At 40.0% G+C, this 26,352-nt stretch overlaps 1 protein-coding gene across 2 annotated transcripts; it reads left to right on the top strand.

Moving 5' to 3' along the window:
• Window positions 1-3,676: 3,676 nt before the first annotated feature.
• Window positions 3,677-23,435, top strand: LOC115765206 (CREB-binding protein). Of its 2 annotated transcripts, none has more exons than XM_030708646.1 (13): window positions 3,677-3,731; window positions 4,050-4,541; window positions 4,605-4,952; window positions 5,029-8,868; window positions 9,284-9,573; window positions 10,387-10,544; window positions 13,305-13,415; window positions 13,479-14,427; window positions 14,505-14,735; window positions 14,824-15,054; window positions 15,158-15,555; window positions 17,876-19,292; window positions 20,035-23,435. In XM_030708646.1, exons 1-13 carry the CDS (start codon window positions 3,677-3,679, stop codon window positions 20,893-20,895), a joined length of 9,381 nt encoding a protein of 3,126 aa, XP_030564506.1. In that variant the 3' UTR covers window positions 20,896-23,435. The 2 variants fall into 2 exon arrangements, with proteins under 2 accessions (XP_030564506.1, XP_030564507.1); XM_030708647.1 differs by having other exon boundaries at window positions 13,335-13,415; window positions 20,035-20,895.
• The last annotated feature ends 2,917 nt before the right edge of the window (window positions 23,436-26,352 follow it).

The raw sequence follows: 26,352 nt of genomic DNA, 5'->3' as shown, positions 1-26,352 counted from the left end.
ATTAACAGTCTTGTTTTAATATATGAACGCGCTTCCTTAATATATGTAAACGTTTAGCTTCTCAAAAAATCCGTCTCATCTCTTGTCTAGAACGGCGTTTCTGTAAACAAATATACAAGGGTTACTATTTTAAGTTAACAAGCTTAATACGAATTATCAAATAAAATTGGCGCAATTTACAGAGAGTTAAGGTATTAAGGCATTGTATGTGTGTAAATACATACACATGTTAATACCCGCAAGTTGTTAGGTGTATAAATTCGTTTGTGCAGAAGTTTGACAAACATAAAATAATAACAGAATGTTAATAACAAATTGCATTATATACGTAATATGATTAAGAATTTCTTGAATAGTTTCAAAAATGCCTAAAGCAAACTCATGCCACTACACATCAGAGACGAACACTCGCTGGTGTGTCTCGTTGAGTGGACGCATCATTATTTGTCTCGCTTCATCCTTTATGAATCGCAAATGCTAGGTATAGTCTGTCCATCTCTTTTATATCTGTGCTGTCTTATGAATGTCGCGTGTGACGATAGTGTATGTAAGTGCGTGTACAAAAGCCCGAAACCACTTAACAAAAAATTGTAAATGATCAAATACCCGCAATTGTCGTCTCTATTGTATAAGATGACTTGGGATTTTTGGGACATACTTATATCTTATTTTAGCAATATATAATTATTTTAAACAACACAATATATTTTTTATTCTGTATGTCCCAAGTGGTTAGTGATTGCGCGGCTGCTAAATAAGGATAGCGATAGTGATATCTAATACGACGACACTGAATTTTGGTTTTCGAAATACACGCAGCGTTGAGTGTTACCGCCACGGCTAAAATCATGAACAAACACATTCCACACTATTCAACACTGTGGTCACTCGTTACTTTGTTATCTAGCGACGCTCTCTCACACACATACTAACGCATACCACCTAAAGCAACCGATTGCTTAAACACTTGCTTTGCACCGCACATTTTTGCTTTGCCCTCTCTCAGTGAGCAACTGTGCGCTCTCACTCTCCGTCGAGTACGCTTACTCGTCGCTGTCGCTACTGGTCGCAGTCGTCGTCGTCTGGCACTAATACACAACACAGAGTCATAGTCGTTTCAGCTTCAGTCTTTCTTTCTAGTTCTGTTGCTACTCGTTCGCGAAATCAGTTGACTTTCTGCTGCAACACAAGCGGACTGAAAATTTTTGTTTTAGTGTTGCAAAAAAATTTTTAAAAATTTTCATAAATCAACGAAAAATGTGAAAAATGTATGGTAAAAATGCATAATTAACTAAAAATCTCAAAAATATTAAAAAATTAACTGTGCCGCAAAAAAATAAATTCAAAAAAATTAAACAAAGTTTTAAAATTGACTACATTTTTTTTTATATTTTTCCTTACCATTTTTGCACATTTCGTATTTTGTGCAAAAAAATTTATCAATTTTTTTAACGACGCTAAAAATTTAAAATACGCCTGAAACACAAAATTTCTGCAATAGAAAACTTTGATACGACATGAAGAAGAAAACGGACGAGCAACGACAAAAAAAAGGAATATATTTTCTGTCGTCTGTTTTTCTTTCTTTTTCCAATGCTTCTCGCACTCGTTGGCAGTGCCTGTGCTGTGTGTATGCACACCAGTGTGAAAAATACAAATACCAAAGCCAGCATTTATTATGAGCTCTCGCTCTCTACTCGCTACCATTATTGTCTCGTTGCATTTTATACATGTGTGTAGTAAAACGTCGGCGCGACTCGGTCGAGACGGAGAATAATCGCTTATACATGCATATACATGCAAGTATGTATATATATATTTATATAATATGTATGTGTGATGAGCGCGCGCCCTGTGTTGCGATGTACTCGCTAATAAAATCAGCTAAATAACAGCAAGGCGTAGCGGCATTCGTTTGTACGCGAAAAAGCTTTAAAAAGCTTCAGATGCTTCGGGTCTCTGGTTTGGTATTTGTTCAGACTATTTACTCGCCACTCATCTTTGGCGCAGAAAGCAACTAATTTTCACATGTATGATGAGATTTGACATTAAAGAAACGTGTGATCCAGGGTCGAGTTAATTTACTGGTCGCTTTTATATACATTAATATGTTCATCTATTTGCATTCATCAAAAAATGTTTGCGCGCAATTTCAAAGCTGTCGCCGCACTTGTACACGCTGCTGGCCCATTTCGTGCGTGTTGGCTAACCAATAGTGCGCACATTTAATTATGACACATCTGTATGTGTGAGAGTGAAACACGTAGACGCATGCGAGATGGAGATGACAAATATCAGCGAGATGGCGAATACTACGACCAACAACAAGACCTAAAAACAGAAAGCAGCGAGTTGTTTTTGGTCTGCAGGCGGCAACGGTAGCCGCTTTCGGAAAATAAATCTCAAACAATTTATGTTCCCATAATTTGTTGACTTTTTCCGATGTGCGTGAGGACTGTGTATCAAATGTGAATCTTATAGGTCATTTAATTTATACGTGTGTGTGTTTATAGTTTCGTGCTCTAATGGAAAGTATTACTTTGTTATATTTTTACAGTTATGTGCAATGTGGAATATAGCGAATGTAAACACGATAACAACAGCAACATCAACCACTTCATAAACACTGCAGACATGTGAATGCTTTTCAGATCAACAACATTAAGTAAATGTATCACAGCAATGTTATGAAAATCATAAACAAAAGTTGAAAGAAAAAAGAAATTAAGCAAAAACAAACATCAACAATTAGCGGCTGTAAAATGGTACAGCAGAAGTAGCAAAAACAAAATCACAACAAAGCGGCAGCAGCAAATGCAACATCGCACGCATTTGCTTGCTGGCTTTGACAGTCCTTTCTTCTTACGTCTCCATCTTCAAATTTCACTTGCAGCAGCTGTTGCAGCAGGACATAAGAGTAGGAACTACGAATCCTCACTAAAGCCGATTTATTGGATTCGGCCAATTTGGTGGACTTGGCGCCTACCCACAAAATGCACTCGTGCGCATGCTGCTGTATGACAAACAACACTACGAGCATCGGCATTAATAAACAGCAGCAGCAAAAAAATCTAAGGCTAAGGCGGGAAGTGGTGCAACTGGAGCAAAGGCGCGCACTTGTAACGACGTCTACTGGCGCATGGGACGCCAGTAGTACCTGGAGCAGTTACAACAACGATCTCAACGGCGAGCCAACGGAGTCAGCGACGTGCTCAGCCGGCACGGTCGCGGTCGCGGTGACGATAGCGCGGACGACGTCGACGACGTCTTCGTCGCAGCGGCAGACGACAGAAGCAGCGAAAACAATAACAAAGGAGTTGTATTTGTGTACTACTCCCGCTAGTTTATGCAAAAATTTACTAAAACAGTTTATTAGGCAAGTGTTGACTGCCAACATTTCAAACTTATAAAAGAAGAAGAAAAGCATAACGAAAAACATAAGTAAAATACCAAACACATCCGTGCGAAAACTGTCAAATTGTGCAGCGCACACGCAAGCAATCAAAAATAATTTTGTCATACCCACTGTCAACTTTCTCAACTCGTCAATCGAAGTTTTTTTTTTATATTTTTTACGGACTTACGTACTGCTAAAGGCAATCATAGCAGACAAACATATTAATTTCCATAAGGACGCGTTTTGCTGCCATATCAAGGCTAGCAACAAATTATATATATGATGGCCGATCATTTGGACGAACCGCCACAAAAGCGGGCTAAAATAGATCAATGTAAGTGTTCGAATGTATCTAGCAATGTCTAATGTTTTTAAGAATTCCTGAATAGATAAGACGTAAGATCAAATTTGGTGGGGGGTAGGGCCTAGTTTTTAAATTGTAAATATACAAAAAAAAAAAAATATCGTTTGGGAATAAATTTTGGGACAATAGGTATGCCCGCCTAATAGAGTTAGGAGAGTTCACTGTACATACTAAACTATGATGGACAAAAAGTATCTAGATAATAGTTTATTTCTAGTTTACTTATTCTGGACTAGTCCTTTTAATAAAAATACATTAAAATGTATTAATTAAACAATTTTCACCTAGCGACTCTACGCTTTCTGGAAGAAAATCTACCCGATGAGTTGGTTTCCTCGAACAGTGGATGGTCAGATCAGCTTAGCACTACTGGTGGCGGCGTTAATGTTGTATCCACAGCAACCGGCGTCGGCACTGGCGGACCAAACAAACCTCCTACTCAGGGACCTGGGTCAGGCGTTGTGCCACCACAAATGAATGGAGCCGGTGGCGGCGGGGATGATGGCAGTGGTAATGCCGGTAGCGGCGCTGCTGGTAGTCAACTACGTCAAATGCAACATCACCAGCATTTGCAGCATTTTTTGCAGCAACAGCAGCAAGGTAACAAGGGCGCTGGCGGTGGCATGGTTGTGCCTGGCATGAATCAACTAGGCAGCAAATCACCCAGTTTGCAATCGCCTAACACGGGTGGCATACAAGTGACGACACAAATGGGCATGGTCAATTCTATGCCCATGTCCATATCAAATAATGGCAATAACGGCATGAATGCTATACCAGGTAATTCTCCTACAGTCGCAAGCTTAAAAAAAAACACAATAAATTCATATATTTCTGTTGTAGGCATGAACAGCATTGCACAGGGAAATCTTGGCAATATGGTCCTGACAAACAGTGGCGGCATGGGGACCATAGGTGGCACGGGCTTGGTCAATACACTGAAGCAGCCTGTCGCTGCCTCCTTGATGAACGCAGTGCCCGGATCAGTGGGTGTGAGTTCCGTATCCGGCGCAGCGCCTAGTCAGGGTATGCACATGCAAAATGGTCCGATGATGGGACGGATGGTTGGACAGCAACACTTGCTTCGTGGTCCGCATCTAATGGGCGCTGGAGCGAGCGGAGGCAGTGGACCGGGTGGTGTTGTTGGCGTCGGTGGCGGTCCTCGAATGCAAAACCCAAACATGCAGCTGGGTAAGTGCCCACATACTAAGCATTTTTCCAACATTGAAAGCACTGACAAGTGGTTATACGCATGTGTTTTGTACAGGCCAAATAAATAATATGCCTTACGGAGTCGGTAACTATGGTGCACCTAGCAGTAACAATCCGCAGCAGCAGCAACAGCTACTTGCTCAGCAGATGGCACAGCGGGGTGGCGGCGGCGTTGTAGCACCCAATATGAGCGCGGGCATGCCCCAAGGAAACCGACCAATTGGCACAGTTGTACCAATGTCCAGTCTGGGTGGAGATGGACCACCACCTGGCTCAGGTGGACTCGTTGGAAATCCCCAACAGCAGCAACAATTGGCGGCAGCAAACGCACAAATGAATCCCCAGCAGCAACAGCAACCGCCGAGTGCGCAACAAAGTGCACTGGGACCACGCGCGCCGCAACCCAATCAACTGTTAGGACATTCTCAGCAACAACAGCAGCAGCCAGGAACATCTCAGCAGCAAGCAATTTCATCTGGAGTGGCTTCGTCCGTTAGCGGGCCTGCTCCGGCACCAGGCAGCATGTCCGATGAACGCAAGAAACAAATACAGCAGCATTTGATGTTGTTACTGCATGCCCACAAGTGCAACCGGCGCGAGAACATGAATCCCAACCGTGAGGTCTGCAGTGTCAACTATTGCAAGGCCATGAAAGCCGTGTTGGCCCACATGGCCACATGTAAGCAGAGCAAGGACTGCACCATGCAACATTGCACCTCATCGCGCCAGATACTGCTCCATTACAAGACCTGCCAACGATCCGATTGCATAATTTGCTATCCTTTCCGCCAGAATCACTCGCTGTTTCAGAACGCTAGCGGCGCAGGAGGTGGTCCTACCGGAGCAGCCAACGCATCACCTTTACAGCAGCAACAACAACAGCAGCAGTTAACACAAGGCCAACCACAGGTTTCGCAAAATCCGTCGGGCGTAGGTGTCGGTGTTGGAGTCGGCGTCGATAGCAAACAGGTGGCACAGAGCGCCGGAACTGGCGGCACACAAAATACGGCAATTGTGTTACCGCAGCAGCAGACGCCCGGCGCAACCAATGTACCTAAGAGTAATACGGACTTGGCACAGCAGCAGCAGGTGCAGCAACAAGAGCTTCGACGCTTTGAGAGTGTTGGCAGTATTGGGCCGGTCTCAGCGGGGATGTTGGGTGTGCCGGGGCAAGGGATGCCACCCGGTATTCGTATGCAGGGCACTCCATCTGTTCGCGTGCTTGGTGTACAGCCTGGAGCAGGTGGTGCAATATCTGGCGGAGTGCCTGTGCCCGGACAAAATGTTTTACCCGGGTCGAATGATGTGACCAGTTTACAACAGCAGCAGGCGCAGGCCGCACAGCAGGGTGGACAACTAATGCTGCAGGGTTGCAATACTAGCACTGGACGCAGGCGCGCGATTCCCAATATGGTTGAACAGCAGCCCAATGCGCAGCAAAATGTTCAACAGCAACAGCAATTGGGCAACATTCCAGCGCCACTGTCGGTCAACGTTGGTTTTAACAATGCCAACTTTGTAGGCGTCGGCGAAAAGCAACAACTAGGGGGTCAGTCGGATCAGATGGCTAAGCTCAAATTACAGGCTCAATCGCAAGGACAGGTACAGGCACACGTCAGCGTTGTGTCAGCAGGCGCGCCAGGTACTGGCAATAGCACAGCCGGTGCTAGCGTTTTGATGCCTGCAGATACCACAGGAGTTGCCAACAGTTCATCAAGTGGATCAAATTCATCAAACGCGGGAGCGGGAAGCGCAGGCAGTGCTGGGGGTGCAGGCGGTGCCCCAGGAAGTGGGAGCGACAGCGAGAAAGACTGGCGCGAGTCGGTGACAGCGGACTTGCGCAATCATTTGGTACACAAGCTGGTGCAAGCCATCTTTCCGACATCGGATCCAACTACAATGCAGGACAAGCGCATGCATAATTTGGTCTCGTATGCCGAAAAAGTGGAAAAGGATATGTATGAAATGGCTAAATCGCGATCCGAGTACTATCATCTGCTTGCAGAGAAGATCTATAAGATACAAAAAGAATTAGAGGAAAAACGTCTCAAGCGCAAGGAGCAGCACCAACAACAAATGTTGCAAATGCAACAAGGCGGTCCCAACAGCGGTGTCGTCAATCCTACATCAGTACCCAACAATTCGCTTCAACAACAACCGGGTCAGGGCGTACGTCCTATTATCAGTCCAATGGGTAGTGGTGGTGGTGGCCCAAGTGGCATGGTTCAACAGCAGATGCGTCCTCAAGCTCCTGGCATGGGGAGCGGCGCTAGCCAGCAGCAGACGGCAGCCGGACAAGCCAACATGGTGGCTGTAGCGGCAAGTATGCGCAGTCATTCGCCCGGTGGCAATATGCTAGCCATACAGCAACAGCAGCAGCGTATGCAGTTCCCGCAACAGCAGCAGCCTGTTCAAGGCAATATGTTGGTTGGACCATCAGGTCCAAGTCCCGGAGGAATGGTAGCTAATCCAGTGCTATCTCCCTTTAACACGCAGCAGACCATGCAATCAGCTTCGTCAGTTGGTGGAGGCCCAGGCATATTAACGAGTCCGGTGACCGCTCAACAACAACAGCAGCAGTTCATCAATGCCAATGGCAGTTCCGGTGGACAGAATTCTCAAATCAGCGAGATAATGAAACAGCGTTTGCTGCAGCAACATCAACAGCAAGCAAACGCAGCCATGCTATTACCACAGTCACCCTTTAGCAATGCTACGCCTATCCAGCAGCCACAACAGCTGCAACAGCAATCGAATGCATTTAGCTCACCCATGCAGCAAAAGGCTCAGCAGCCACCTGGAAGTGTGCTAAATAATATGCCGCCCACTCCCACCAGCCTGGATGCACTCACTGCAGGAGCACCTAGTGCTGGTGCTGGTGGCATTGGTGGCGGGACTGTGACAGCCCCAAGTCCTTCGCCTAGTTTCATGTCGAACGGACCTATTGGCACACCATCAAACAATCCGCCCTCTGTAAGCAGTCTCATGCAGCCGTTAAGTAATCGAGCAGCAACACCGCCATATATACCTACCTCGCCAGTGCCGGCTACCAGCGCTTCAGGGTTGGCAGCCAGCAGTACTCCCGCTTCGGCAGCAGCTACATGTGCAAATAGCGGTAATAGTAGCAACATTAGTAGCACCAGCAATTCTGTAATCACAACGACAGCGGTTACAGCGGTTGTCAGTACTCCCATAAGTTGTGCATCAGGGGCAACACAAACATCAACGACTGCAACAAGTGGCAATGTAAATTCAACGCCGGTAAGCAGCACGGTGCTGCTGGTGGCACGCAGCAATAGCGACAACACTGCTACAGGCCGCGTGATGAGCACCTCGAGTAGTTTATCATCTCAGATGGCTGCACTGGAGGCGGCGGCGCGTGATAACGACGATGAGACGCCGTCGCCAGCTGGTGCTAATGATACAAATGGGAGTAATGGTGGTGGTAGTAGTGGAGGTGGTGGAATGTCATCAAAAGGTAAACTGGAGTCTATTAAGCAAGAGGATGAGATCAAAAAGGAGTTTATGGACGATAGTTGCGGTGGCAATGGCGATAGTTCACAAATGGATTGCTCGACAGGTGGAAAAGGCAAAAATGTAAACAATGATGGTACCAGCATGCTTAAAATAGACCTTAAGTCGGAGGATGGAGTCGCTGGTGACGTAAAGATCAAGTCAGAGCCTATGGATGTGGATGAATCAGCGGTTGTCAGTGGCATTGCTACGGGCGCGAATGGAGATGGTGGCGGTGGAAGCGATGGCAAAGATGATATTAATGGTGCTATTGATGGCGTTTCTGCGGGAATTGCATCAGATATCAAAATTAAATCTGAGACCAAACCAATGGTTCCAGAGCCACTCGCACCGAATGCTGGCGACAAGAAGAAAAAATGCCGTAAGTTTAATTTTTTTCTTTCGGATACTTACTCTAGCTTTAAGTGTAGAAGTAGTATGGGAAGATAATGCCAAAAAAAGAAAAAACATAATTTAAAAAGAGACAACAATAGTTGTTCGAAGGATGGGTACCCAGAAATTGAAATATTTTTTATCGAGAGCTAGACGAACATAACCCTACAATGACCCCTGATGAAAAATATTTATCCTTTTCGGATCAGAGATCCTTTACTCTACCAATTTTCAATGGTTACAAAAATAAGGAGATATTTAAGAAATTCTATTTTGTTGCACCTACGAATTAAAATTAGGGAGATAATTGGCTAGTAGACTGTTAAAACGTAGAAGAACACTTGGTCTTTTATTCTAATTTACAAGAAATTTTGAAAACTAATTGACTGCTTTGATACTTGTAGAATTTAACCCAGAAGAGCTGCGCACTGCATTACTGCCGACGTTGGATAAGCTTTATCGTCAGGAACCGGAGTCGGTGCCATTTCGTTATCCGGTCGATCCACAAGCTTTGGGAATACCCGACTACTTTGAGATTGTAAAAAAACCCATGGATCTAGGTACCATCCGCAATAACATACTTAATGGCAAATATAGTGACCCCTGGGAGTATGTAGACGATGTGTGGCTAATGTTTGACAATGCATGGCTTTACAACCGCAAAACATCACGTGTCTATCGTTACTGCACCAAGGTAAGGCTATTGTATATTAAGATATAACGATCGATAATCGATCATATGTGTTTTGAATATAAATGCATATAACTTATTGTAAAAATAATAACTACACTACCTCAACATGCTTTTATATGCATATATTTATGGAGTGATGTAAAAAATTGATCCGTTCGAAAATAACTTGTGAGCATGTTAACGTCCTTATGGAGAAGAATTCCATGTAAGCGTCTTGGGTATTTCCCATCGTATAGCTTTGGAGCAAAATGTTAAGTTTCTAACACTACTCCCATTTTGCTATGAAATATCTTGTGGAATACGATACTGAGCCATGCTAAACATAATATGCTACTAAGGTGTATCTTCCATGAGGATAACGATGCTATATATAATACAGCTCCTTGAAAAAATCGAGTACACGGTGATCGAGAATTAAAGGCTAGGTAAAAAAAGAAGCAACAGTAAAAAGATGTCCAAAACAGTTGATACAAACCTAATTTCATGAACAATAATAAGAATTCAAAAAAGAATTATAAACAATAGAGACTAACCTAAACCTTAATCCATCAAAAAATCGGAATTATGAAGTCTATATATGTATAGCTATGTCCGTCTGTAAATCCGTTTTTATACGAACAAGTCTCAGTTGCAAAGCTATCATCTTGAAGTTTTGCATAGGTTTTGTTACCGGAATTACATCGAAAAAAACGGAGAGTAACTAAATGAATGTAAATTGAATTAATATAGCCCTAATATGTGTACATGCAACAACAAAATAGTTTCTGCAATTATAATCCACCATATATTTATGTATTTTTTTATTAAATATAGTTGTCAGAGGTGTTCGAGGCTGAAATAGATCCTGTGATGCAAGCATTGGGGTATTGTTGTGGTCGGAAGTACACATTCAATCCGCAGGTGCTATGCTGTTATGGCAAACAGCTGTGTACGATACCACGAGATGCCAAATACTACAGCTACCAAAACAGGTGAGTTTAGCGCCAGACCGACAGCACATACATGTCCACATAGATACAAGCATACATAACACAAATGCATACATACACACATATACAAATGTTTATTTTGTTTCTTCATGTGATTTATATATGTTATAAATATAAGCTTTAATAATGTCAATGGTTGTATTGAAGTTTAAAACAGATTCTGTTGTAACCTCATATTAGCTATTTAATTATGGAAACAGACCAAAATGAGGAATCAGCATATATAATTATCTAACACAATTTTTTTTTTAAACTTTACTTTATACACAGCCACAATGATAGTATTTAATGGGGATCGCGTTATTCAATAACACAAACTAAGTTTCGTTCAAAGGACAGTTTTTTTTTTGGGGCTTTCGCAAACCACCATGCATGTCTGCAGTGTTTACACACATATTGAAGTTATTATCTGAACATGTCCGGTAATTTTGTAACAATATGCGTAAAATTCCTTCATGGCGTATAGCCGGAATCTTTTAGGTTTTAATGGTTAGAGCCTCCAAATTTGATATATAGCTTCTAGAGTAGTATATACAGATAACTTTAATTATTATAGAAAAACTGTAAAAAAACTAAAAATGTAAAAATGACAAATATGTTAGGAAACGATAGTAATTTAAAACAGGACGCTAGCACTAAGAATAATAGGAATGCACTAGTTGTGACTGCCTCGAACTGAGATACGCTGAACTTTCTACAGAATTAGAACCGCTGGCTTGCTTAAGCCCAAAAATACACATTCCTCTCAATTTAATGGGTAAAAAAATATAAATATTACTATTATTGTTTGTGCGATAGATTATTTGTATATTCTCAAGAAGACAACTGCATTAAAATTGGGGGCTTAAATTTGTGGATAGTTCCACATGATTTATTTTTATCGATAACTTACTCCGCTTCTAAGCAATCGATAAAAATCGATATCGACATCCTGTTTCTTGAGCAAATTGGGTAAATATTAAGAGTTAGAGAGTTATGTTAGAGTTGATATGTTGCTTAAAGAATGTTATGTATATATCAAGTATGTACATATCGCCACCTCCCCGCTACCACCGCAGAGTTATAAATTAATAGTTAATAACCCAACTTATATTGTCCACCAATTTAAGCCACCATTTTAATGCAATTGACTTTTTGAGAATACACAAATATTCTATGGTACAATAAGATATACTGTAGAAAAGTTCATTAAGACCGATTAAGTGTGTGTTTTACTGCGCAATTGAATGGGGCAGAAGAATTTCTTGTATACATGTACACACATACATTCATGCACGTCTGTTTCGAATTCAATTAACAGCATTGCAATTACCATTGTTTTCTGTGCTGCTTCGTTTTTTTCTCAATAATACTCAATTATTGGTGTGGCTGTTTAGTAGAAGAATAGCAAGTGGTGCGGTCTGTCGCGAGTTTTTTTGGGCTGTTGTGGCTGTTCAGTAGAGCCGTCAGAAAGTAATGCGGTCGGTTGTGACTTCGAACCCTATCAAGGGAACCTTTTTTTTTTAACTTATCTTACTTCAAGCGAGTGCGTTGCGCGAACTGCATTTGGTGTTGGAATAAGAGGGTTCAGGGTATTTCCGGGAGTTCCCGACTAGAACCTCTTACTTGTTTGGATTAAAGCGTGTTATGTATTAGGCAGGGATGACGGTAACTTTAAAATGAAAGCTACATGTCAGATTTGGTCAAAAACAACGATTTCGATATCGATTTTTATGTATTGCTAAAAACGGTGCAAGCAAACTCGTACTGCGCAAGCACTAGGAGAGAACCTATGTTCAAATTTTAAAGTCTGTAGCTCTTCTGAAATTATAATCGCTGAGCGATTATGTTTTCATATGCATGTGTTTTTATTTTGCATCGTCATATTTGTATATATAATACAAAGTGCATAACCTTTCCTGAACTGTCACGCTTGCAAAATGTGCATCTGTATAATATTTGCAGTTTATCTAAAAAATATATATATAGATATAGAATTTCCTATTTCAACATGCCCCCAATGGGGCATTGTAGCTTTATCATAGGCTACGAGACTCAAGCTTTAAGCAAGAAACCAATCCAAAACCAATATACTATTTTCACTTTGTGACAGCAGACTGACTTAAATTTGTACATGCTTTGCCAGTCTTTTGAAGCTTAAGCTCCTTATAGTGTATTTTAACTCATTATGCGAGGAAAAACAATAAAACTTGTGTGTGTACGCAATCATACAATTGTGTTTACTTGCATTTAAATTGATTTGCTTTTGTACGTATGTATGCATATTTGTTATATGTACTATTGTAAATTGTAAATCAGTTTTTAAATATACGGAATCCAACTAACAATTCCTATAAATAAGTTTTAAATTATATCATTTGGATAAATTAGATGTTTCTCATATATATATTTTCATATGCGTATTCTAAGTTTCTAATGATAAATACTTGGATTTTCTTTATTATTATTTTTATATAAAAACCACCAACAATACAAATCTTTGATTTTGCTATATAATTATGTTAAAAATGAACTCTGCATCAATTGAAATCAAACTAACTATTTTGCATGATTGCATACATATATCTCAATATGTACACGGTTTACTTGTTGCTGTTTGTATGTGAAATTTTCGTTTTATTTCTGCTTCATTTGACTCTCATTTCGTAAATCGTGCGTATTATCAATTGTCCAATTGTCATCGCCTATTGCCATTGCTCATTGCCATCAACTCGTAAATTGTTGCCATGAAAATCACCACAGTCTAAAGGAATACGGTGTTGCCTCAAATAGATACACGTTCTGCCAAAAGTGCTTTAATGACATACAAGGAGACACTGTAACTCTGGGCGATGATCCACTTCAGTCACAAACGTAAGCATAGAAGTTAATCACTATAATCAAAATAACAAATAAGCTAATATTATTTATACCTAGCCAAATTAAAAAGGACCAATTCAAAGAGATGAAGAACGACCATTTAGAGCTGGAGCCCTTCGTTGATTGCCAGGAGTGCGGACGCAAGCAACATCAGATCTGTGTGCTTTGGCTTGATTCAATATGGCCGGGCGGTTTTGTATGTGATAATTGTTTAAAAAAGAAGAACTCAAAACGAAAGGAGAACAAATTCAATGCCAAGCGATTGCCTACCACCAAACTGGGTGTGTACATTGAGACACGTGTAAACAATTTTCTAAAGAAGAAAGAAGCTGGCGCTGGTGAGGTGCACATACGAGTGGTGTCTTCATCGGACAAATGCGTTGAGGTTAAACCTGGCATGCGGCGTCGGTTTGTTGAGGGCGGTGAAATGATGCAAGAGTTTCCATATCGGGCAAAGGCCTTATTTGCCTTTGAAGAAGTGGATGGCATTGATGTCTGCTTCTTTGGTATGCACGTACAGGAATATGGTTCAGAATGCCCAGCGCCTAATACTCGACGCGTCTATATTGCTTATCTCGATTCTGTGCATTTCTTTCGACCTCGCCAATATCGCACTGCGGTTTACCACGAAATATTACTCGGCTATATGGACTATGTGAAGCAGCTGGGCTATACGATGGCGCACATTTGGGCGTGTCCGCCCTCTGAAGGGGACGACTATATATTTCATTGTCATCCGACTGATCAGAAAATACCTAAACCGAAACGTTTGCAAGAGTGGTACAAAAAGATGCTCGACAAAGGCATGATTGAGCGCATCATACAGGACTACAAGGACATACTTAAACAGGCCATGGAAGATAAACTCGGTTCGGCCGCTGAATTGCCCTATTTTGAGGGGGATTTTTGGCCGAACGTACTTGAGGAAAGCATTAAAGAACTGGACCAGGAAGAAGAGGAAAAACGCAAACAGGCCGAGGCCGCCGAAGCTGCTGCTGCTGCCAACGTACGTTTTTAAAATTAACAATTAGAAGTTAATTAACTTTTGGTAAATCATAATTTTTAATTTTGTAAAAACTGCAGCTTTTTTCCGCTGAGGACAACGAAGTCAGTGGCGATGGCAAAAAAAAAGGACAGAAAAAGGCCAAGAAGTCCAACAAATCAAAAGCAGCACAGCGCAAGAATAGTAAAAAATCCAATGAGCATCAGTCGGGAAATGATTTGTCCGCCAAGATCTATGCAACCATGGAGAAGCACAAGGAAGTTTTCTTTGTTATACGCTTACACTCGGCGCAGTCTGCAGCAAGTCTAGCTGTAAGTCTTACAGTTTTAACTTTAAACACATTAATCGACTCTATGCCCATCACTTGTTTTCTTAAACCAATTTAATTTGCGTACACAGCCCATACAAGATCCTGATCCGTTGCTCACCTGTGATTTGATGGATGGACGTGATGCATTCCTGACACTTGCCCGTGACAAGCACTACGAATTTTCATCATTGCGACGCGCACAGTTCTCCACACTATCAATGTTGTACGAGTTGCACAATCAGGGCCAGGACAAGTTTGTTTATACCTGCAACAACTGCAAGACGGCAGTAGAGACGCGCTACCATTGTACAGTTTGTGATGTAAGATCGATTGGTTTTTTTTTTATTTTTTTAAACTGATGCTCTCTAAATCATAATTAATTTTTAAGCATTATCTGACTTATATTACTTTTTTGGGTTATAGGATTTCGATCTCTGCACGGTGTGCAAGGAGAAGGTTGGACATCCACATAAAATGGAAAAACTCGGTTTTGATCTTGACGATGGCTCGGCTCCGGCTGATCTTAAGCAGGCAAATCCTCAGGAGGCACGCAAACAGTCCATTCAACGATGCATTCAATCCCTGGTACATGCGTGTCAATGTCGGGATGCCAATTGCCGTTTGCCTTCGTGTCAAAAGATGAAACGGGTAGTCCAGCATACAAAGAACTGCAAGAGAAAGACAAATGGTGGCTGTCCCATATGCAAACAGCTGATCGCCCTATGCTGTTATCACGCTAAACACTGTCAGGAGCAAAAGTGCCCAGTGCCCTTCTGTCCTAACATTAAGCACAAACTAAAACAGCAGCAGCTACAGCAAAAGTAAGTAACTGAACGCAATATTTGTATATGATAGATTTAGTACAATGATTTCCTGGAATGATAATAACTGCATTGACTCACGTGGCTTTCGCCAATCGTAAAATGCTTGTTTTACTAGGAGCTTCAATATTAGAATCATTTAACTCAAAATCAAGATCGTTTGATCTTCACAATATGAATGCAATGAGCCAAATGAAGTTTAGAACGAAGTACGAGTTCAAATATTTGAAAATTTGCCCGGTTTCCACTTGCCTGTGGCAAGTTTTGTGCTCGAAATTTTAGATATCAATTTTTCATCTAGTTCCCGCCATTAGAAAATTTAATTATACCTGTATTATCTTGAACTTAACAACTGGTAAACAAAAAATAGCAAATTTTCCTGCAATTTACCACAATTGTGGTTGGAATTTCCAAACGTGCTAAAACACGTACTCTTTAATTTCTAATTTGAAACAACCTAAAAGTTACCCCATAAGTCCTTGATCCAAGTTTTCCACCCAGGAAGCTTGCATTTTGTGAAATACGTCTAAAGAAGGATTGGATTATCCAAAAACGAAACGCACCTCAAATGAATTTGTACAAAAATCTTCAAAAACGAGTTATGCTGCACGATGATCAGCTATCAGCTGACAAACTGTTTTACATATAGAAATAGCGACATTAAATTTGGTATGTAGACTCTTGTATAGCATACACAGATACAGAAAATAAGTTTTTGTAAACCTGCCCACGCTTTTAAAAATGTATTAAAAAAGGGCTATAGTCTTTAAATTTGGTTTTTAGATTCATTTAAATGGTATAATGTAAAGGTCAGACAATAACCCACCTCAGCAATAATGACAGCATTACATTGCCATAATTTGTTAGTTTTCATATGAGTTTTGTTATGATATTACCGTATTTTATCAGCTTTGCCACGCCCAATTTTGTATATTAAAATTAGGACAATTTTCCACCCACTTGCGAAAGTGTCATACATGCCTTCAATGAATTTATGAAAAGCTAGTGGAAAGAGTATATAAAGATAAAGATAAAATTGAAACAATTAGCATACACCGCATTGGTCGAAATTGGGGGTGGACTTTCCAATATCGCTTAACCTTGAGCGGCTTATAAAACCTTTGATTCCCATTTCAACCCAGGGGGCAGTTTCAAGAAAGTATCAAACATGTCATTCCAAATGAGTTTGAACCCGAATGGGCCTAAATGGTTGACGAATTGTTTGATGAGATTTTGACCGTATAATGAAGCTTGTTATTGTTAAGCTTGGTAAATTAACATTTTATTAACAGAAACACTTTACTGACAATAGTTTTAATAAGATAAAATCACTAATCATAAAATAACAATATTGTATGCTTAGTGATAAAGTGATCCGATCCGAAATTATTCATCTTAGTTTCATAAAAATTGATTTAAAGCTAGTCTAGTTGGCATAGGAACAGACAGGTTAATAAACAGACAGGTATAGCTATATAATTGGCTGGTTTATGTACATCAATAACGTGTGTTATTTATGTATTTATGAAGAATTTGCATCTTGACAGCTATTTAAACGCTGCTGAGCCAACAGATTGCTCTTTTTATACCATTGTAGAGGGTATAATCGTTTCGTCATGAAATGTGTAACGCATAAAAGGAGACATATCCATACTCAGTATTTTTTAGTACATCAAGAAGTAGATTCTTGTATGAAAAACCTTTTTGTTTATCAAGGTATCTTAACCAAACTCGGCATTTGTTAATACATATTAGCAAAAGCTTAGTATCAGAACTAAAAAAGTAGGTTATTGTATGAAAACCTTTTTTATTAGGAACGGTACTGTAGGAACCATCTTTCGAAGAAGGTGTTCTTTTATGGTCAATATTTCCGAGATATTTTTTTATCAAACTCAGCATTTACGACCTTTAGTAATCTTACGTCTGCAAATGTCTACAATGGTATTAAATCTTCGGCGGGCCGAAGATATCCTCTTTTCTCATTTGCTTTTAAACTAGCCTGAAAAATGTATTCAGTACAAGCTTTCAGATAAATTGAAGATAAAATCCCTAGAACTTTCACCATACTTCACATTTAGTGTATCTTGTTATTATAAGCCTCAAGTAGTCGTTTCTTTATATTTTGACTAAACGAAGCAATTGGTGGCAGACTGATTTATTTTATTACAAACACCTTTCTTATCTTTTGTTCTTATATGACAATGGCAGCTATAGTAGTCTAACGTATGCATGCATGCATACATATTAAACAAAGTTTTTCATACGAAACCAGCAGGTTAAAATTGTGCATTTAACTAAAACTCCAATTTCCTAATTCCAGATTGCAACAGCAACAATTACTGCGCCGCCGCGTCGCCCTCATGTCCAGAACCGCAGCTCCTACTGCTTTACCCGGACCAGCAGTAAGCGGCCCTGTAGTTGCAGCAGGTGGCGTCGGAGTTGGTGTGCCAGTAGTGGGAATGTCTGGTGTGGCAGTCAGTCAACAAGTAATGTCCGGGCCGGCTACTATATTGCCAAGTAGTGGCGGTGGCATGAGTCCATCCACAGTGCCGGTACCGTCTCCGGTTTCTGGTGCTGTTATCGCTGGTATGACCTCGCCACATCCACACCAACCAGGCATTGGCATGAAGCCCGGTGGTCACTCGCCGTCGCCAAATGTCCTACAAGTGGTCAAACAGGTGCAGGAGGAAGCAGCACGCCAACAAGTGCCGCATGGCGGTAGCTTTGGGAAAGGCGTACCAATGGCTCCACCTGTAATGCAACGGCCCATGGGTGTAGGCGTACCAAACCAAGGCGCGATGGGCGGCATGGTCGGCAATCAGCTTGCTGGAAATGTAGGCGTGGTACCCGGTGGTGGACAGATGCCCAGTGGGGGAAATTGCAACAATGTATTGAATTCTAATAATCTACTACCAATGGATCAGTGGGGTGGAGGCGGTGGTCCTCAACAACGTTATGCTAACAATACGCCTAATCAGCAAGGAATGCGTCAGCCAAACCAACTGATGCAGCAAAATATACAGCAACAACAGATGTTGGGCATACCATCCAATCAGCTGGGCGTCGGTGTTGGAGTGGGTGGCAGCGTTGGGGCTGGTCAGATGCCCGTAGTAGGAGCTGGCGTCAGCATGGGCGGCGGCGGAGCAGCTCATGGTATAGGCTTAGGTGCGCCGATTGGTGCTGCAACCTCTGGAGGCGGTGTTCGCCCACCAGGCGCACAAGGTGTAGGCGGTGGTGGAACTGGAGGGGCGGGGCCCAACATGGTTAATGGACCGCCACTCAACACGCAAACACTAGCTCAAATCATGCAGAAGATCAAAAACAATCCGACTAATGAGAGTAATCAGCACATACTGAGTATACTAAAGCAGAATCCGCAAATAATGGCGGCCATCATAAAGCAGCGCCAGCAGAGCCAAATTAATGCTGCCGCTGGCGGAGCTGGTGGAGCCGGAGGCGCACTGCAAGCTGGCAATGGACCACAAACACCGCAGCAGCAACAACAACAGCAGCAGGTGATGCAACAACAACAAATGCAGCATATGATGAATCAACAGCAGCAGGGACCTGGCCCTGGACCACAGCAAATGGGACCTGGCCAACAGCAGCAAGTCAGCCTAATGCAGGCTGCACAACAGCCGCAACAGGGACCTCCGCATCAGCGCATGGCTAACATGCAGAATACAGCTATGATGTTGCCAAATTTGCCGCCGGGTATTACCAATCAGGGGGGCATGGTAAGTAAAGTAGTATTAATACTCCCTCTCAAGCCCTGTCACAATTTGAACTTTATCTTAGGCGTAATGAAACTCAGAGTTTATAGAGTAACAACAGTAATTATGAGTGGTGGTCATTCAAAACAAGCTGGTATTTATTCATTTTACCTTTATTACAAATACAATATTTAAAAATAAACCAAATCGAATGTCCACATAAAAGCGGCTATTGTTCCTTATGGTGATCAATGAAAATTTTGCTGCATATTGAGCGAATGAATGAAATTAATACAACCTATAGAAAGCTGAGCCTTTAGTTTTTATTTTATATATTGCTATTGCGTATTTGTTGTTCTCTTTTACAATTTGAATTCCCGAAATCGGTGAATCACACACAACTTAAGAATTTTATGATGAATTTTTGAAAATGCGTTTATCAAATGTATCTGTCCTAAGCCTATTCTTTTACGTTTGTCATAGGGGCTTACCAAAATCGGTGAAACATGTATATAAGCTTTTAGAGGAGGGTCAATTTTTCGAAAAGTGCTAAATGCATTTCCAATGTTCTTTTACAGAATAATATTTGAAAGTGCGTTTAAAGCTGAAAGACAACAACAATTCAACCGATTTCCAACAATTTTCCACCCTTGCGGGCAGAATTTTCCAAAAGTTTTCAGGCTGTGGATTGATCACCAATCAGTCATCACAGTCTACTTTATCTTAATTTGTCATTTACTGATCATATGCTATCTTTTTTGCTCAGGTGCCAAACCAAAACTGGACTAAGATGCGCTATATGCAAATGAATCAATATCCGCCACCATATCCACAACGCCAACGCGGTCCACACATGGGCGTTGCTGGTCAACCGCAATTTCCAGGCGGCACAACTGGCAACTTTAATGCAGGAAGCGCTGGAAATGTTACCGGTGTACAAGTAACCGGTACAACTGTTGGAAGCGGTGCGGCTGGAACCGTCTCTGACCAATATTCCATGGCCAATGCGGCAGCCTCCAACATGCTGCAACAGCAGCAGACCGTCGGGGGTGCAGGGGTTAAGCCTGTGGCACAACAGCAACAACAACAACAGATGGGTGTAATACCACCAGGAATGCAGCAACAGCCGATGCAGCAGCAACAACAACAGCAAATGATGCAGGCTGTAGCAGCTGGTGGTGGGGGTATGACAAGTACAAATCCTCAAAATGCGCTGCCTGGTGGCAGTAGCGGCCCAACTGGACCCGGCTCAAATGTGATGGGCCCGCCAACACCGCATACCTTGCAGCAGCAACTAATGCAGACGGCTCGCTCCTCTCCACCGATACGGTCGCCACAGCCAACGCCTTCGCCCAGGTCTGCGCCATCCCCACGCGGTCCATCTGCATCGCCGCGCGCGCAGCCCTCGCCGCATCATGTAATGAGCAGTCATTCACCGGCACCTCAAGGGCCACACGATGGCTTGCATAATCACGGCATGCATCATCAGTCACCGCTGCCGGCCGTGCCTCAGGATGTGGGCGTTAGCGGTGTCAGTGTTGGTGTTAATGCTGGTAACGTGGGGAATGCCGGTGGCTCTCTGCCTGATGCCTCTGATCAGCTGAGCAAGTTCGTGGAGCGGCTCTAGTGCAACAACATCGCCAATGGCAACGGCAATGACACCAACAACAAAATCAGCAACAACACCTATAAATATAACGTACAAACGCAACAGTCATCGCAGTCCCTTTACTTTTGATGCTTGGCCCTGTCGTTTGTGCTCTTATGCTGAAGGTGTTGATTCTTCTGCATTAGGTGGCTATACAAATTATTACAAAAACATTGTGTGTTTATCATTATGTATTAATTATGTACTTTCTTATGTAGAGATATGTTTACTATCAGCTATCGGCTGTCAACTATTATGTAATTTAGTTTATTTTTGTTTCTGCGCCTCAGGTTGTGTTGACATTTTGACATGCATTTGCAGGAGGATTGCAACCACGCGTTTATATACACTTTTATTTATAAATTTAGAACTTTAAAAAAGCACAGACAGCATCTGTAATTGCAAATGCAAAATTGTAATAATGATTCTGATTCTTATGTACCATATGTATGCTCATCGTAAGGGCGAAAATATTTTTTTTTATAATTTACGTATTCAAAAACTTCTATCAATGTTGAGTGCAATCGATTAGGAGACTTGCTCGAAACTTTGGCAAATGGGTAATATATTTTTTGTAGACGTAAAACGTTCAATTATGTTTTCTCTTTAGTATGCAAAATATATACAACACAATATAAATATATAATTCTAAAGATGCTGGAAGTAAACGAAAAGCAGAATGTATCAGAAAATAAGGAGAAAATAGTACATCATATTATATCTAAAGAATAGTACATTAAAGCTAGTACATTATTTCATTATACATTTTATTTATTTAAGTCGTTTATACAACGTAAATTCGATTTGACCTACTTGTCTTAAATCAACAATTTCAATGATGCAAATAGTTTTGAAGCTAATTTATTCTTATTTTAAAAAGTTAATTTTTTACCTAACTTTAAGTCAAAAAATGATCATTCTAAATCAAGAGACACGCAACAAACAAAAAAAATAATAATAATAATAAAATCCATGTGTTAGGACTATCATAACTTTCGAAAGAATATAGACTATATGAACGCATGTGTACAGTGGTTTACGGCTACCAATTCATAAGCTTAGTTAGCGGTTGTCAGTTTAATATCTGCTCCTTATAGGAGCTTTAATTGGGAACACGTTTAGAAAATACTTTTTATTTAGATACCGTTTTACAAGTCGCTTCATTTTTTTTTTTTTATCAACTTCCAATTGACATACAACAATAAGATTAGTAGAAAATGCAACTACAACCCCAATAACACTAACGACCAAATAACCCACATAAAAACAATTTAGGCAGTAGTCAAAATTTATTAAACATTTTTCAGGCTCGTTTATCACATAAAGTTAGCCGTGCGTATGTGCGGTATTTTTCTTATGCCTTTGTTTTTCATACGCATATGCATACATGTACAATACATTTTTGCTATCAATTGTAAATACATACCATAATTTATTTAGTATTTCATTTTGTGATAGCTGGTAAAAGAAAAACAAGAATCATATTTAAAAACATCGGTTCTAATTTAATTTAATTTTATTTTCTGTGCCTCGTTCACATTTGTCACTGAAACCGAAGGCAGAATATAAAATGTTATTATATTGAATATTCAAATTTTAATAAATGCTATTTATTAACGCTAGGCACATACATTTAGCTGTAGGAAGCTAGTCGTAAGGCGTACACTATTTACTAGGTTATTAACATTTAGATTGTAGTCTACATTTTTTATAAGCTTTGGAATACGCATATTTTTTACAAGAGTTGCCGCCGCCCAACAATCGTAGAGAACGAGAGAGAGGGTTAAACATTTGTAAATTATAAACACCTACACATACACATAGATACAAATACAGAGTATATTAACATTTGTTTAAGTCGAAATGTAACTGCACATAACAAATGCCTTCACAAATGCGTTAACAGAAGAAATCGAACATTTAATGTATAAAGTATACATGCGTGTAAGCCTTGTATGTACATTGCTGTATGGCACGTATAAAAACAAATCCAATGGTCTAGTTCATAGCCTTGCATAAATTTATATGTGTAACCATGAAACCATTCACAATATATATGTACATATACAATTTGTGTTTTTAAATCGCGTAGTTTGTTACCTATATAATATCAATGGTAAACAAATAACTAAAACAAAGTGGTGTCTGTGCTTGTGTTACTGCCGTTAAACGTTCAAATGCGCCGCACAATCAAAAATAAAAAAATTAATTGAAGGGAAAGGCGATTCAGCCGTCTCCTTTAGGCCCTTGTAAAAAGATATAGATAGAAATAAAACGAAACAGAAACATGACGCTGCCTTTTAACCAGCGGTTGCTATGACGCGCTCGGTAAGTGCGCAGGCACAGTAAAAAAAAACGTATACATCAGCAAAAAAAATTAAATGCCAAGCTCCGATATTGGCCTTCTTTCTGGTTTTGTTATTTTTCCGTCAGCAGCAATGAGTTGTGCGAGCGCGAGTCCGTGTATGTGTGTAGATTCCTACATGGAAGAAATTGTAAAATAAGTGTGTAAAATGTCGAAAGAGAGAGAGGGAGAAGGAAAGGGAGAAAGAGAGGCAGAGCGAGAGCGAGACGGAGAAAGAGGGAGGGAGGTAGGGAGAATATTCCAAAACTTTTGTGATTAAAATTATAAATGAAGAGAGGAGCAACACAAACACAAGCATTAATTGTGTATATCGCGAACCGAGTGTAATGACGTAGAGTCTAAGTCTTAGCCTAAAATCAAGGGCGACATCGCCAATTAATAATTCTTTAATATTATATAAAACACATGCATATTTGTGTGCATATGGATACTCTATATGAGAGCCGACAAGATAATAAAGCGATTGTAAATTTTAAAGATAATTTTATTTGATGGCGAGTGGAAGCAATGTTCACATTGCTGATATCGTTTATTATAAAACATGCAATTTCTTAAATGCAAATAACAAAACAAAAATTAAGTAAAAAACACGAAAGCAACCTAGTTAAGTTAAGTGTAAGTCAAGCCTTAGTAAAACTAGTTATAATTACAAAGAAAAAGAAACAAAATCCCGCAAAGAAATACAATAATCTATAATCAATACAATGGTTACAATATAATACTTGTAAAATAGCGCGAAATGAGTTTCTGCATGTATGTACATATGTGCATTGTATTAAGACAAACCATTTCGATTTTGTCTTTTTTGAATTATTTCTTTAATAATTATTTTTTTCTTCATTGTTTAACCAAACATGTTTTTTTATATTGATTAATTTGCTACTTTGTAACTTAATATACATTTATTAAAAATGATTATACTATAACAAAATAAATATAAATCACAGCAACAACAAACATTGTAATTAACAAAATACTTTGCTAAAAAGTGTAAAATAAATTAAATCTAAAATAAAAATGATGAAATTTAACATTTTTTTCCACCAGATGTGTTTTTAATAGTTGATCTTAAGAGGTCAAAATTATTTTAATACCCTGAACCCATTGAAAATGGATATCAATGACCGTCCGTCTCTCCGCATGTATGTAAACGATTCGAACTCAGAACCTACGTACAACGTACAGAGACTTGAAATCTTAAACCTAGGTCCACCTAGAGCCTGCCCGTCTCCAAGCAATCGATATGAATCGATATCGAACTCCCCTTTTTGAGAAGTCGCTTGGGTTTTTAAAAGCTAGAATCACCAGGCAACCTGTTGTTTGGTTAGTGTTATTAATCAATGGGGTTCTTGTATGAAAAACTGTTTTGTTTTTTTATATGTATGTCTTGACCAAACTCGCGTTTATTAGTTTTACTATGCGTCTCATATATGTATGTATACGCAAAATCCTATCAACAACGGACCACTGCCATAGGAACAGTCGGTTAAAAATAAAGTTGTAGTATGGAAAACTTTTTTTCTCAGAATATGTTGAGCAAACTCGACATTTATAATTTTCACTATGCTCCCTACATTTATGCAAAATCTTATTTACATCGGACCACTATTTCATATAGCTGCCATAGAACGATCGGACGAAAACTAGGTTCTTGTATGAACAACTTTTTGTTTTTCAAGATATATATTTAACGTTTCATGACATTTAACGTTTAAAATATCTAGAATTGGCAAAAAATTCACATAAATGCAAGTGTTTTTTTTTTTATGATTTTATTGACATTGTAAAAATATTGGATTAAAGGGAAATTTGCAAACTTCATCGATGTAAAACATGTACCTCAATCTGATATAACTCTCACAGGACAACTGTAAAGCTCAAAGTATTTGGTCAAGGCGTCTTTGGCTTTCCGGGTTCTGGTACTATTAACTGTAAATTATATCACAAATTTTATGAAGGCATCTACGACTACTTTTTTTTTATGTGACCTTTTTTTATGGACCTAAATGGTAAATATATAAATACGTAAAAAAGTTTTTCCAAATTTTTCGAGAATGGAAAGTCCCGCAACTCCATCTTACCGTGCACCTTCATCACATAAGGTAACTACAGTTGAAATTTCAGCTTCCTAGCTCTCACGGTTTGGGGTGTGCGTTGATCACCAATCAGGTAGTCAGGACAATCAGTTTTATATATACAAATTATACTGTGTGAATTGTAGGGAAATCTATCTTAAACACCGCATCCACATTCCTTTGCGAATTCGTGGACACACTCCCCACCCCAGCTTGTCACCGCGAGAAGCTATACGCATAGGAGTGTGTGCGCCTGAATTAAAGACGACGAAGCGACAGAGTGAGCAGATTGTGGACGCTTGTATAACATCATTTCAATTCCTCGAATTTTAAGGACACGTCGTCACAAAGGAGGGTATTAAGCAGCCAACCCAGCCAATTCGCTGCATTCCAAAGATTTCCTATCCCGAAAGCTAGACTTGAAATAAAATCGTTTTTGGGACTCCTCGGTTATTTTAGAAAATTTATCAGTGATTTCGCTAAAATAAAATTCTCAGACAGGAACATACGGGAAAACCACCAGCAGATGAAGAAATAGACAACCATATTGACATCCCATAAGATCCTTTAAGCGAACTTAATATACAGTTTTTATTCCAAGCAGACCACGTTTCCAAGGCAACATCTCTCCTACCCTTCAAAAATAAAGTAAGAAGAATTATATCAGACTTTTCTTTTGACATAAAAACAAGTAATACGCTTTTTTTCATAATCATAGAGGAATAGACGAGACAACATTTGAAAAGACAATTTTATTTTCGCAACATGAAGACGAAATTATCGCAGACTATCAATAATTGTGATATCTGCCAGACATTAAAATACGACAGACAACCGCAAAAACTAAAACTTCAGAAATCCGAAAAGCTCAGCTTATCTTTAGACGTGTTACATACAGACTTGTACACTATTAAAGTGAAATATATAATTAATTATAGTATTATTTATAATATTAATGTTATAATATTAATGTTAATTGTAGTTAATCTTAATAAA

This window comes from Drosophila novamexicana, unplaced genomic scaffold (assembly GCF_003285875.2).
Source record: "Drosophila novamexicana strain 15010-1031.04,08,12 unplaced genomic scaffold, DnovRS2.1 tig00000932-arrow-arrow-pilon, whole genome shotgun sequence".
Taxonomy (NCBI): domain Eukaryota; kingdom Metazoa; phylum Arthropoda; class Insecta; order Diptera; family Drosophilidae; genus Drosophila; species Drosophila novamexicana.
The sequence above is the reverse complement of the archived record's forward strand: the minus strand, read 5'-3'. Positions and strand labels throughout refer to the sequence as shown.